The sequence below is a fragment of the Leptosomus discolor genome, unplaced genomic scaffold (assembly GCF_034619465.1).
Source record: "Leptosomus discolor isolate bLepDis1 unplaced genomic scaffold, bLepDis1.hap2 HAP2_SCAFFOLD_82, whole genome shotgun sequence".
Taxonomy (NCBI): Eukaryota; Metazoa; Chordata; class Aves; order Leptosomiformes; family Leptosomidae; genus Leptosomus; species Leptosomus discolor.
The window spans coordinates 371,712-384,268 of NW_028237936.1; the positions used below are offsets into that span (position 1 = coordinate 371,712).

The 12,557-nt window shown below is 52.1% G+C and overlaps 1 protein-coding gene across 1 annotated transcript; it reads left to right on the plus strand.

Moving 5' to 3' along the window:
• The first annotated feature begins 324 nt into the window (after positions 1–324).
• LOC147412345 (uncharacterized) lies at positions 325–6,454 on the plus strand. The gene is made up of 10 exons (XM_086481453.1): positions 325–498; positions 646–884; positions 919–1,326; positions 1,427–1,539; positions 1,740–1,809; positions 2,170–2,264; positions 2,583–2,659; positions 3,916–4,002; positions 5,684–5,768; positions 5,904–6,454. Exons 1-10 carry the CDS (start codon positions 325–327, stop codon positions 6,452–6,454), a joined length of 1,899 nt encoding a protein of 632 aa, XP_086337579.1.
• Positions 6,455–12,557: the final 6,103 nt, after the last annotated feature.

Sequence of the window (12,557 nt, forward strand, 5' to 3'; positions counted from 1 at the left end):
TCACTCATCTCTGCGGTGTCTAAGCGCGCAGCTCCGCCAATGTCTCCAGCCAACAGGACAGCGCCCTCCTCCCAGCAGAGGAGCTCACCTGGTCAAGCTCTCTCTCGGTCCTGCGCCCACCTTCCAGCTCCTGCCGAGCGGCACAGCCGAGGCCTGGCTGCCCGCCCCGCTCCCAGGCCGCTCCATCCCGCCCCGCTCCCGCCGCGAGGACTCGGTCCGGCTGCTCCCGCGGGGCTGCCCCCGCCCCCCCGCCCGCGGGACCCTCCTGCCCGCGCGAGCGGCGGCCGTTGGGTCCGTTGTGCCGGCGGCTGCTCCGGAGCGGCGATGGCGGCGGGGGCGCTCCTGGCGGCGCTGGGGGGGGCGGCGCTGGGGGCGCTGGGGGGGGCGGTGGCGCTGGGGGGGGCGGTGCTGGGGGCAGTGGCGGCGTGGAGGCGGGCAGCGCTGGGGCGGGCGGCGGCGCTGGGGGCGGTGGCGCTGGGCCGCGGCCGGCCGCCGGCTGCCAGTGCCTCCTCCTCCCGCTCCCCCGCCCCTCCGCCGCCGCAGCCCTGCCCCGCCGCGCAGCGCCCGCCTCCAACGCCTGCGGGGCGGTGCGGGGCGGCAGCGGGGCGGGCGGACGCCAGGGTTGTCTGTCACTTCTTCCTGCAGGGCCGCTGCCGCTTCGCCGAGAGGCGCTGGAATGAACATCCTGGCGCCCGGGGCGGTGGCGGCGGCCCCGGCGGCGACGACGACGACGGCGGCCCCTCCGCCCCGCACCATCAAGGTACCAGCGAGCGCGGCGGCCCCGCGGCGCGGAGGGCGGGGGCGGAGGCGCGGGGCCTCCCGGCGGCCCGGGCAGCCTCTGGCCCGGCGGGCGGGGGCTGGAGGCGGCGGCCGAGCGCCGGGCGGTGGGGCCGGGCCTGCCCCCGGGGCTCCGCGCAGGCCGCTGCCGGCGGGAGCTGCGCAGCCGAGCGGCCCCGCTGCCGTGGCGCTGGCCTGGGGCTGCCGGCATCTGCTGTGGCGCGGGTGGAGTCGGGCTCCGGCGAAGGCGCTGCGAAATGGGCCCCAAGAACAGGGGACGAAGGAAAACAGCTCCGGGGACTTGGCTGCTCAGAGCAGCGAGCAGGCGTCAGGCACCCGCGGGCTGCACCTCTCTGAGGCTGCCGTGGTTGCGGTTGGAGGTGGCTCTTCGGAAGCTTTCGGCGCGCAGGAGCTGTGGTGGGGAAGGGGCAGATCCCGCTCTGGCAGGGCAGCAGTGCGGCCGCCGTCGCTCCTGCCCGCGGAAGGAGGGTCGGAGTTTGCTTGTCGCCCGCACAGACGCGCCCGAGGTCTTCAAGCTGAGCTGGGGCGGTCGGTGCTGTGCAGCAGAGCCTCTGCTGCAGCCGTGTAGGCAGGAGCCCCCAGCGTCGGTGTCCTGGGGGTTAAACTTCATGTGTTTCTGCTGGAGCAGCTACTTGGTGAAGCAACAGAAGCGAAACAGTCTCTTCTCTGGAGTGCCGGAGTTGTTGGTGTGGGGATGTGAGGAGGAGGTCACTGTGAGCTCTGATTCCAGAGCTGCCCTGGGTAACTCGCTGGGTTAAGCTCCCTAAATAATTAGTTAACTCCTGAGGAAAAAACCAACATTTTCTTTTGAAGCTGCTTATTGCCACCGTGGGAATCGTTATTCTATTCCTCTATTCAGAAAAATAGTGGTTTTGTTGATGTTGTATTCTTCAATATTTTAATGATTTAAGACTTGTGTTGGGGTTTTTTTTCATTGGAAGGCACTAGCAAAGGAGGAGAAGGAGGAGGAGGAGGATACACTAACGTCATCCAGCCATCTGCCTTGAAGAGGTAAGGCAGAGACCATGATCATGAGGAGAAATCTGGGACATGTAAGAACCCTAGAAAACACTGCTTCAAAAAAAAAACCTGTGTATTTTGGGATTTTTTTTTAAGATGGGGTTTGTGTTACTTGCAGTTCGATGATAAAGTGAAATGTTTTGAAGGGATGTTTATGTCTCTTGCCAAACAAGTGCATTTTTTTCCCCCAGAGAACCGAGTGCTTCTCTTGCTCGTTCCGACCACTGTCACACCTTGTTCATCTTCATGGAATCTGACTCTGGGTTCAAACTAGGCAATTGCTTCTGGGGGCTTTGTTTTGACCATATAATGTCACCTACATCTGTGGTTTGGTTTGGTTTTGTTTTCTAGCGAGTGTGTACTGAAGGACATGGAGATTTGGGAATCGTCAGGACAATGGATGTTTTCATGTTATTCCCCGATGAGAGAAGAGCCGAATGTCTCGGGTAGGTGATGTTTTCGGTGTTGCCGTGTCCTGCTGCTGTTTAGGATGTTTCTTGCGCTCGCCCACGCTGCTGTACCTCTGTGGAGCAATTTGCAAGGGGATGATTTGCCTTGTGGTGCCACAGAAAGGAATATTGGGTTGTGGCAATGTCCTTTGGGACATTCCCATCCTTGAAGTTCTCTCCCGAATCCTTGTTGTGTCTCCAGCTGTTACTGACTTACCGGTGAGGTACCGAGGCCCGTTTCTTCATGACTATACAGGGCACTTGGGAGTAGGACTATGTTTTCTTGGAGGTTGTTGATGATTCCTCTCCTCGCAGGGTTTTCCGACTTGTCTCCAGAAGAGCTGCGCCTGGAGTGTTACAACTGCAGAGCAAATTTCAACATTCAAAGCTATGTAAGTATTTAAAAAATGCTGACTTTTTCTGGGAACACCTTTCAAGACGGGACTTGTGTCTGTTCTTCAGGTGGTGACTCTGTACCCATTTAATGACCAAACTCTAGGAGATGATCAGAACGCCAAGATATTTTTAAGTTCCTGTGCACCAAATGGACTGCAAAAGTAGCTGCCAGTCTGTGTGCTCGGCCGTCACTTGCTCTTTCTGCCTGAGAACAGGGGCTAAAACTGTCCGATCTGGGCTTCCGAAACGGGTGGCAAGAGCCCTTGAGCGAGTCTCCGTTCAACGTGTGGGCTTCCTAAACCGAGACACACCTCGGCTTGGCCTTGGCCCCGCTCTTGTGCGTTGTTTGTAGAAGTTACTTGAATCCTGTCTCCACAGCCTCATCCTTTGTACGCTCTTCATCTGTTGGGTTGCTCTAGCTGGAGATGGAGTGCTTTAGGTAGAACTCTGGGGAAGTTTATTTGACCTTGGGCTTTCACGTACCTTTGTTGCGGGGAATTAATGCTGAAAATAGCAGATACTGCTAAAGGAGTGTATACATTTCTAGAGAAGCAGCAATACATACGTTTTTATTTTTTTTGTATTGCGTATATATATTATATTCCCGAGAAGTAAATGATTTAATGACTTGCCAGTTCCTTGTTGAATACTTCAATCACAGTTATGGGACGGACACAGGCACTAGTTATTGCTGTGTATGTTCCCTGCAGTAATCTGTTGGATCACATTAAAGGGGCTGATTTGATTGAAGGAAGTTAATTTCTGCAAAGCTGAATGTTGTAGGATGATACTGTTAAAGGGCTCTGAATTATAGTAGTGTGAAAGGGGGCATTTTTCCTGAAAATGTGAGAGAAGCCAAGGCAAATCTTAGGACTTCAGCTTAATGAGTGAGCACATCAGTGGACAAGCCAGAAATAAAACAAAGACTGAAGAGTTTGTTCTCTTACCCTTAAAACTGACATATTTGGTGGGTGGTGGTTGTGTTGTGGTTTTTTTTTTTTTCCTAAGCACCTGATTCAGATAGTGATAGAACTTAGATTCAGAAAGGCCCAGGAAATAAAAAAGTTATTTAAGGGCAGTGGAAAGGAATTCTGTGTTAATAACAAACATTTCAGCTCCTGTCGTCTTGGCCTAATAAAGTTTCTTTTCTAACTGTAGAAATCTTTCACTTTAGTTGTCAGATCACTATTTTACTTTTTTTTTTAAGTCTTCGCCAATAATAAACCCAGGCTTTTCTTTTCCCCCTTTTTAGATATTTTCTGTCCAACAGTTAGCGGAACAATGGAAAAATCGTCTGTGCCAGCTGAAAGCTTCACAGGCATCGACAAAAGCAGCTTTGGTAAGTGCTAATGAAAGGTAAAATGTTTCCATTCCTGATGTAATTTTTTTCTTAGGTTCACATTTCTTTAGGCATATCCCACCAAACTGTGCTGCAGATGCCGACCTTAATTTCTGCTGCAAAGATCTCTAAGACGTGAGAACTGTAACGTGCCACCTCATTTTTAATGCAGAGATCTTGCAAATGTTCCCCAGAAGCGTCGGCTGTCACCAGCGTATTTAACTGCACTTCTGCTGACTTCACATCAGTAGGTGATCGGTGTTGCTTTGAAGATCGCAGGATGCTCTGTTTTACAGCCAGCCAGACGTGATTCTTTTAGGGCATCCGTGTTTGCCCCTCAGTAGCTGAGATGTGGAAACATGCGGTTCCTGGATTCGTTGGCAATTTGACGCCAGCTCTGTGAACTGCTCTGAAAATCTCAGCTGGGATGTGTTCTGTTCTGGCACTGCAGCCTTGAAAAACATCTGGCGTGAAAGCGTTGGGCTGACTGGCGGCACGAAGACCTTGACCGTGACCCTGGCACGCCGCAGGACCCGTCAGAGAGAGCAGAAAGGGTGTCAGGAGCAATTGCAGAAGAGAGTAACGCTGGCAGTTTGCAAACTGCCCCGGCTCTGCCTCTCTGTGGTTTTCATAGGCAACAGAAACGGGACGGAATGTTCTGGCACTGCCTGAGGCCAGCGACCGTGAAAGTCTGTGAACACCATTGGGGGTCTTACCTCCACCTTTCTGTGGAGTCTTGAACTCAGTGACTTGCAGGCGGGTGTTGTAAAACCCTGTAGGTGACTCAGGAGAGCAGCTGGTCAGGACGGTTCCATGTCAGCGAGGCAGCCGCTGGGTCCCAGGTTTGGAATGCTGTCGTTGCCAGCCACGGGCAGGTCACCGCAGCTTGAGGCTGGGATCCAGTCGAGTGCCCGTCTAGGGAGAGGCGAATGTCCACCCCACCTTTTCTTCCACGTGCTGATGTTGAGTCTTCCAAGGTGTCAGCAGCAGATGAGACCAGCAGTGTCCTCCAGGCCATCTTAGGATCAGTGGAGCATTTTGGTGGTGCCAGAAGGAGAAATGGGTAGAGAGGAGGGAGAGAAGCTCTTTGGCTACGTAGCTGTTCTGGGAAGGTGACAAACACTGCTGAATCTAGATGTGTCAGAACAGAATGCTGGAGTTCAAGCCAGTCAGGGAGACAGAGGCAGCTGATTGGAGCGGAGTCCGCGTGAGGCGCGTTCAAGTTTTAGTGCGATGATCCCAGCCCTTGGTGGGTTCCGTGCGGAAGGTGCAGGAGTGCCACTGGAGCTTTAGCACAGCAGGCTGGGTGTGCCAGGGTGAGGGAACAGACCCAGTCACAGCAGTGACAGGGAGAGGGTCCTGAAACACTGACTGAAACAGGGGAGAGAGGAGAACGAGAGCTGGAAGAGGCGTTCAGGCCAGTGCCTGACAGACCAAAACCTGTACCTTGTGATAGATCTGTGTTTGTGGAGTGTTTTACAGGGAACAGCATGTGGCTTTACAGCGTTTTGTTTGTAGCTGCCAGAGCATGGGGTCATGATGAAAGCGATCTGTGTCTAACTCGGTCTGAGTTGTGTTCCCTTGCACTGGGCCGCTGTATTTTTGCTTCAAGTATTTATCGAAAGACATTTCCCTGTTTTGGAATCTAATTTTCCTTTATGCTTTTGGTATTTTTTTGCAGCTACCTGAATTGAAGAAGACTACCACTCGACCATTGCCTGTCTTTGGATTTGGAGGACAGCAAACATCAGGCTTTGGGTTGTCAGGTAAGTTCCTGCATGAAGAACCAACAGTGAAACATTTACTTGAGTTTCTCTTCTACTGCATTATTGAAATACAGCAGTGGTTTAGCATCACAGGGGTGCACATTCTAAGATTTCTTACAAATGTTATAGTTGCAGGCTTTCCTGTGAAGAGCAGCAGTACTAGTGCCAGCGATTTCTCCTTTAAAACAAGTTCCAGTCGTGTTGGTCCTGCTCTGGGGAGCTCCTCTGCTGATTCTAATCCTCCCGCGTTTAGGCTGATGTCCTCTCCTAGTGTACCCCCTTCTGCTGGTTTTGGCAGCTTGGCAACTCCATCTGCAGCCTCCTTCTCATTTCAAACTTCTGGAACCACCAGGAATTCCAACCCCACTGGTTTTTCAGGGTTTGGCAGTTCGGCTGTGGACCGTTCAGGCACCACTCCATTTCCAGCCTTTGGAGATTCGAATGCAGCAGGTACAGCTTCTCCCTCCCATTCAAGCAGCGCTGGTTTTGGACAGACTGCCAGTGCCTCTGGACATCACGTAACATCAACATCTTCTGCGGTCACAAGTAACAGCACATCAGAAAATTTATATACACCGATGAGCAAATTAACAGCTGAAGAGGTGGAACAATTCAAAGCCAAAAAGTTTACCTTGGGGAAGATTCCTCTTAATCCACCACCAGTAGAACTTTTACGTGTTTTATGACTTAAGTTTGCTTGAAATAACACGTTACTGTAACTCCTTTGGTAGCTCAACTACACAAGTTTGTGGTGGTTGTGGTCGAGTACTAAATTTTCCTGTTTGAGTTGAATTTTGTTTCATCTCTAAGTCTTCTGCATTAATAAACTTTGAACATCGTATTTTGTCATTTCTTTGTTATTTTGGAATGGAACTTTTACATCCCAGAAATGAGTTAATGAAGATAAAATGTAAAGTTCCCTTTTATCTTCTGTACAGTGAGATTCTGGGCAAAACCTGTGTTAAAAAGGCTTTGTCGAAAGTAAGAGTGCTTGGGTGAGGTGTTGACAGCCTGCTGCGAGTGCAAAGCCAGACGGACGCGGTTGCGGTGCACAACTGCTTGTTGTGGGACCTCCTTGTCTTTTGGCTCTTACTTGAAGGGGACGTGCAGCCCTGGACAGTTGGGGTGGGTGGAGGGCTCCTGTGTGGTCTGTACCCAGCTAATGCTTGTGTCGCCTGGGAGCTGGTTACCTCTCCCAGCTGATGCGATTCAGCTTTTGTTCGTTGATCTGTTGGAGGGCGTAATGCACCAATTCATGTCCTACAGCTGGGGGAGGACAGCCTTGAGAGCATTCATCATGAACAGGGAGCTTGTGGTTTGCTCTTCTGATACCTCTTGGATAAAACTTTGCCAGCAATTGCAAAACTGCTTACTGCAATGGTGTGAATTGGTGGCGTTTTGTTGTCTGCTTCTCCCAGCTTGATGGGCGCATACATTAGCAGTACCTGTTCTGAGTTAGTGGTATTGAGGAAGGTGTAGATTTTGCCCAAACGCTGTAAAGCAGGGGTCAGAAATCTTCTAGAGGAGGTACTAGAGTCAGGTGAAGAGAACATTTGCTCTTGACCAGGCCCTCCCATTACGGGTTTAAAATTACCAAACCAAAGCAGCAACAGTTGACTGCAGGCTGTCCATAGAGAAATTGATTGTGTGACACTTGAAGGTGACATTTCAGTTTATGCTGTGGAGCCCAGAGTCCTCCTTCAGCCTAGAGCTGGCTTCCTCCCAAAAGCCCACGGCACCCTGGCTCGCTCAACCAGCGCGAACACACGGACCGTTGAGGCTGGCAGGCGCAGGGGAGGCGCTCTGCCGGCCTCCTGGAAACCCAGGTTCCTCGGCCGTGTGCTCAGTGCTCTGGAGACACCAGGAACTTGTGTCTGCGATGTCAGAGCGCTGGGCTGCTCCGGTGTATTTTTCTGGTGGCTGTTTTGTAGATGAAATGTGGTGTCTGGGGTTTGCTGCTGTTGATGACGACCCAGCGCAGCTTCCTGTAACTCGCCAACAAACTGCGGCTCTGTTGGCCCAGAGCTCAATGTCGTTCTCAGGACGGGTGTGTTTCCCCGGGGGTCTCCCGAGCCGTGCTATGACTTGTACCAGTGAAGACATGCACATCTGTCAGGGCTCACGGAGCTCTGGGCTGTTCATGCCAGTCAGTCCGACCTTGAGACAGGAACGTGCCCAAATCCTTTATGCCCCTGTAGCTGCAGAAATCCCCCATCTTTACAGAAGTTGTTAAGCTCACTTTGTAAAAAGGTAGTATTTAATGAGAACCAAATGAAAACCGTGCTTGTGGTTCGTCAGATGAATGCCAGAACTGCCTCAACTCCCTCTTGATTCTGTTCTGGCCTGTTCAAAGGGACTCAGGCTTTGAAGCTTCAAGCTTTCAAGCTTCTGGGGACTCGTACCAGGGATGTCACCAAGAGGCTGCCAAGCCTCGGACAGCCCCCTGGCTCTTACCCACTGCTGCTGCTTCATGTGGGCACCAGGGATACAGCCAGGAGCCATCTGCAGAGTATCACGAAGGATTTCAGAGCCCTGGGAGCGATGGTAAAGGACTCTGGCGTGCAGGTGGTTTTCTCATCAGCTCTCCTGGTCAAAGGAAAGGGCTTTGAAAGGGCCAGTCGAATCTAGCAGGTCAGCAACTGCTGTTGGGAGCGGTGCCACAGCCAGGGGTTTGGCTGCTTAGACCATGGCGCTCACTCGGAGAAACCTGGTCTGTTGGGGGCTGAGGGGCTCCATCTGTCAAAGAAAGGGAAGAGGGTCTTTGGGCATAGGCTTGCTAAGCTGGTGGAGAGGGCTTGAAACTGGAGCCGGAGGGGGGGCCAAAATGATGCTCACAGCCCATAAAATCGGTCTCAGAACCTTTAAAAGTGTAAAACGTGGAACTTGTAAATGAGGCTGTCAAGCCTAACCGTGATGGATTGGAGCCTAAAACTGGCACTGTGGGTCCTATAAAAAGGCTATGGGTGCTAAAAGCCAGGCTTGGAGCCTAAACGTGAGGATTTGGGCCCTAGAAATGGGGCTTTCCAGCCTAGAAATGGGTTCAGGTGCTGAAAATGAGGCTTTGGACATAAAGAAAATGAGGCTTTGAGCCCCAAGGGGGGGAGTTTCTACACTAAAAGGAGGGTTTGCAGCCTGAAAGTAAGGTTTTGGGACCTCAAAGTGAGACTTTGAGCCCTAAAGGAGGGCTTTGGACCCACCAAATCAGGGTTTGGAACTTCACGATTTGGCTTGGACTCTCAAAATGCCTGCCTGGATCTGCAAAATGAGGTTTTGGAGCCTGAACTGAGCATTTAGAAGCCAAAACGAATAGTTTGGCAAGTAGGAATGAGGCTATGGACAGCACCTCAGAGGTTTGGGCTGTAGAAACGAGGATTTGGCGCTTCCAAATGAGACTTTGGGGCTTCAATATGATGCTTAGGGCCCCTAAAATGAGTCTCTGAACCTTTAAAAGTGTAAACCTGGGAACTTGCATATAATGTTTAGAGCCTACTCGTGAGGATTTGGAGCCTAAAAGTGGAACTGTGGGTCCTAAAAATAGGCCACGGGTGTGAAAAGAGAGGCTTGGACCTTAAAAATGAGGATTTGGGCCCTACAAATGGGGCTTTCCAGGCTAAAAATGGGTCTTTGGGTGCTTAAAATGAGAACTTGGACCTGGAGAAACTGAGGCTTTGAGCCCTAAGTGGGGAGTTTGCCCCTTGAAAGGAAGGTCTGGAGCATGAAAATGAAGCCTTCACGCCCGGAATCTGAGCTATGGACCCTAAAACTGGGATCACAAACTAAGGCTTTGAGGCCTAAAAGAGGGCTTTGGACTCTCCAAATTAGGATTTGGACACTCAAGATGTGGCTTCGGCCCTAGAAATTCCTGCCTGGATCCTAAAATTGATGCTTTGGGGCTTGAAAACGAAGCTTGAAAATTATGTGTGACTTTGCAAACTGAAATGGAGCCTTTGGTCCATAAAAGTGAGGCTTTGGAGCCTAAAATGAGGCTTTGGAATCCAAAACTAAGACTTTGGAAAGGAAAACTCAAGCTTTGGTTACTGTAAATGTAGCTCTGGACCCTGAGAAGAGGCTTTCTGCCCTAAATCTGAGGGTTTAAAACCCTGCAAATGAAACTGTGGGCGCTGAAAGTAAAGCAGTGGGTAATAAAAGACAGGTTTGGACCAGAAACATGAGAATTCTGGCCCTCAAAATGAGGCTTAGGGCAATAAAAAGGATGGGTTAGGTGCTACATATGGCTCTTTGGACCTTGCACAGGAAGGGAACCTCTTGGTTCCTCTATGGCCCCTAGAAATGAAGCTTTGATCCCAAACACAGGGCTTTGGGCACTCCAGTGCAGGCCTAGAGCTGTAAAAGAGGGCATTGGACTCTCTGAAGGAGGGTCTGGGCCCTAAAAATAGGGCTTTGGACCCTAAAACAGGGCTTTGGAAATGAAAATGAGGGTTTCAAACCCGAGATTCAGTTTTGGTCCCTCAAACTGTACTTTGGTACCCGAGGCTTTGCATCCTAACAATGGGTCTTTGGAGGCTCAAAATGAGGATTTGGGCCCTCAAAACTGCAGCCAGAATCCTCAAAATGGGGCTAGATAGGGAATTCCTAGCATGTATCCTTGCTAAGTCCATGCTGCCTGTGTTTGGACACATTTTTCTCTTTCAGATGCCCAGGAACGTCACCCAAGAGGACTCTAATTGATGGCCCACTCCTCACCAAAGTGAGCTTTTAGAATCATAGAATCGTGAACAGTTTGGGTTGGAAGGGACCTTTAATGGTCGTCTAAAGACACTCAAATCATGTAGTCCAACCCTCAGGTGAGGCAGGCTCAGCTGGAGCAGGTTGCTGAGGACCGTGTCTAGGTGGGTGGATGGAGACTCCACCACCTCACTGGGGCACCCTGTTCCAGGGGTTGACCATCCTCACAGTCAAAAAGTGTTTACCTGTCCATCACCCCCTGTCTTGTTGCTGGGAACTACCAAGAAGAGTTTGGCTCCTCAGTCTTCATGCCCCCCCATCAGGTATTCATTCACAGTAACAGAATCCCTCCGAGCTTCCTTCTCCAGACTGAACAGTCCCACCTCTCTCAGCATTCCCTCCTATGGAAGGTATGGAAAGTCCCTTACACCACCTTTGTGGCCTTTACTGGGCTTCCTTTAGTAGGTCAACAGCTTCCCTGCCCTGGGCAGCCCAGCACTGGACACAGCACTGCAGGTGTGGCCTCACCAGCGCCGAGTCGAGGGGAAGGGTCACCTCCCTCCACCTGCCAGCATGGCCTTTCCTCATGCAGCCCAGGAGCTGTTGGCCTTGGCCACGCGGGTGCCATGTTGGCTCAGGCTCAGCTGGTCCTCCGGAACCCCAAGGGCCTTCTCTGCAGAGCTGCTCTGGAGCTGACAAGCCTCCAGCAGGATGTCCGCTGTGCGGCTGGATCACAGGCTGTCCTCCCCCAGGGACATTCCAGCAGCATCACGGTCCTTCTTGGAGATGGGCTCCACCTCTGGCACAGGTCCCACCATGCTGCAGAGTCCCCTGGCACAGCCAACCCCTCTCCTGCCAGGGCTGCACAGCCCAGGTCTCTTTCTCTCTGCCCTCGGGCACTGCAGCTCTTGCTCTCGTGGTGGGAACCTCAGCCATCAGCACGTTGCCACCTGCCATCCCCTCCAGCGTGCCTCTGCTGGCAAGCAAAGCCTTCCCACACACGGCGTCCCATCTCTTGCCACCAGGTTTCTAGGTGACAAGCCCGCCCTTGGCCCTGGTGCCACGTCTGAGGTGCTGCAGCCCAAATGGGCCCCACAGCCCGGGGCATAGAGAGCAGGAGCCCCATGTGCCACCACAGAGCTGTGACAGGAGTGGAAGAAGGGCTGGGGTGGGAAAGGACAGCTCCCACGGCTCTTGGGGTGGGTGGAGATGCAGGGTCTTTAGGAGAGACCAACGGGAATGATGCAGATCTCCTGTTTGATGTCAGGGCAGCTCAGATATCTGAGCTCTTCTGTCGGACAGGCAAGAGTGTAGGTGAGAGCCTGCGTGTGGGTCAGAGGAGAGCCCAGAAAGGTCACTGTGGTAGGAACTAGTTGTGGTTTGGCCCTGGCCAACAGCTAAACACCCAGAATCAATTGCTTACTCCCCCCACACACCCCCAGAGCAATGGGGGAGAGAATCAGAAGTGACAAAAGCAGCAAAACTTGTGGGTCAAGACAAAGACAGCTGAAGAGGGGAAGCAAAAGCCGTGTGTGCAAGCAAAGCACTGCAGTGGAGAAGGCTGATGTCACAAAAAGTGATGCAGGTTCCAGGGGACAGTGAGGGAAATGGTGGGGTTGGGGAGGTGAGGAGCAAGGTTGTCCACACAGTGTCAGACCTCAAAAAACTGCTTTTCTGACCAGTCCAGACCTCCTGAGGAGACCCTCGGGATCATTAGCACTTAGAGAAGGCTGCTCTAACCCCTTCTCTGAAAGAAAAGGCAGAAGGTGTAACCCTGAAAATAAAAAATAAAGTTCTTAGAAGCACTTTGAAATCTTCCTCCTGAACTACGCTATGAAAAAGCTCCCATCAGCTGTGCAAGTCTTGAAGACTTGAAGGAAATGACACAAATAAACGGCTCATTCGGGCATTTGGGGCTCATTACATGACCCTCAGGTACTGAGAGAAGCCTGAAGAAAGCTCTCCAGAAGCCAAAGTCAGAAGCAAACCCCAGAAGTACCTTGAAGCCCTGACTGGCCCCCCTGAGGGCCCTTACTGACAAAGCCTTCCCAGGGCGTCGTTAGAGCAGATCACTGGAGGCCATGCTTGCAGGCAGGCCAAGGC

Bases quoted from the DNA above. Each gene is read 5' to 3' on its own strand.
- LOC147412345 (XM_086481453.1), top strand. From the start codon at position 325: ATGGCGGCGGGGGCGCTCCTGGCGGCGCTGGGGGGGGCGGCGCTGGGG. The intron at 1,810-2,169 runs GTAAGGCAGAGA...TTTGTTTTCTAG, and splicing joins CAGCCATCTGCCTTGAAGAG to CGAGTGTGTACTGAAGGACA. The intron at 2,660-3,915 runs GTAAGTATTTAA...CCCCCTTTTTAG, and splicing joins ATTTCAACATTCAAAGCTAT to ATATTTTCTGTCCAACAGTT.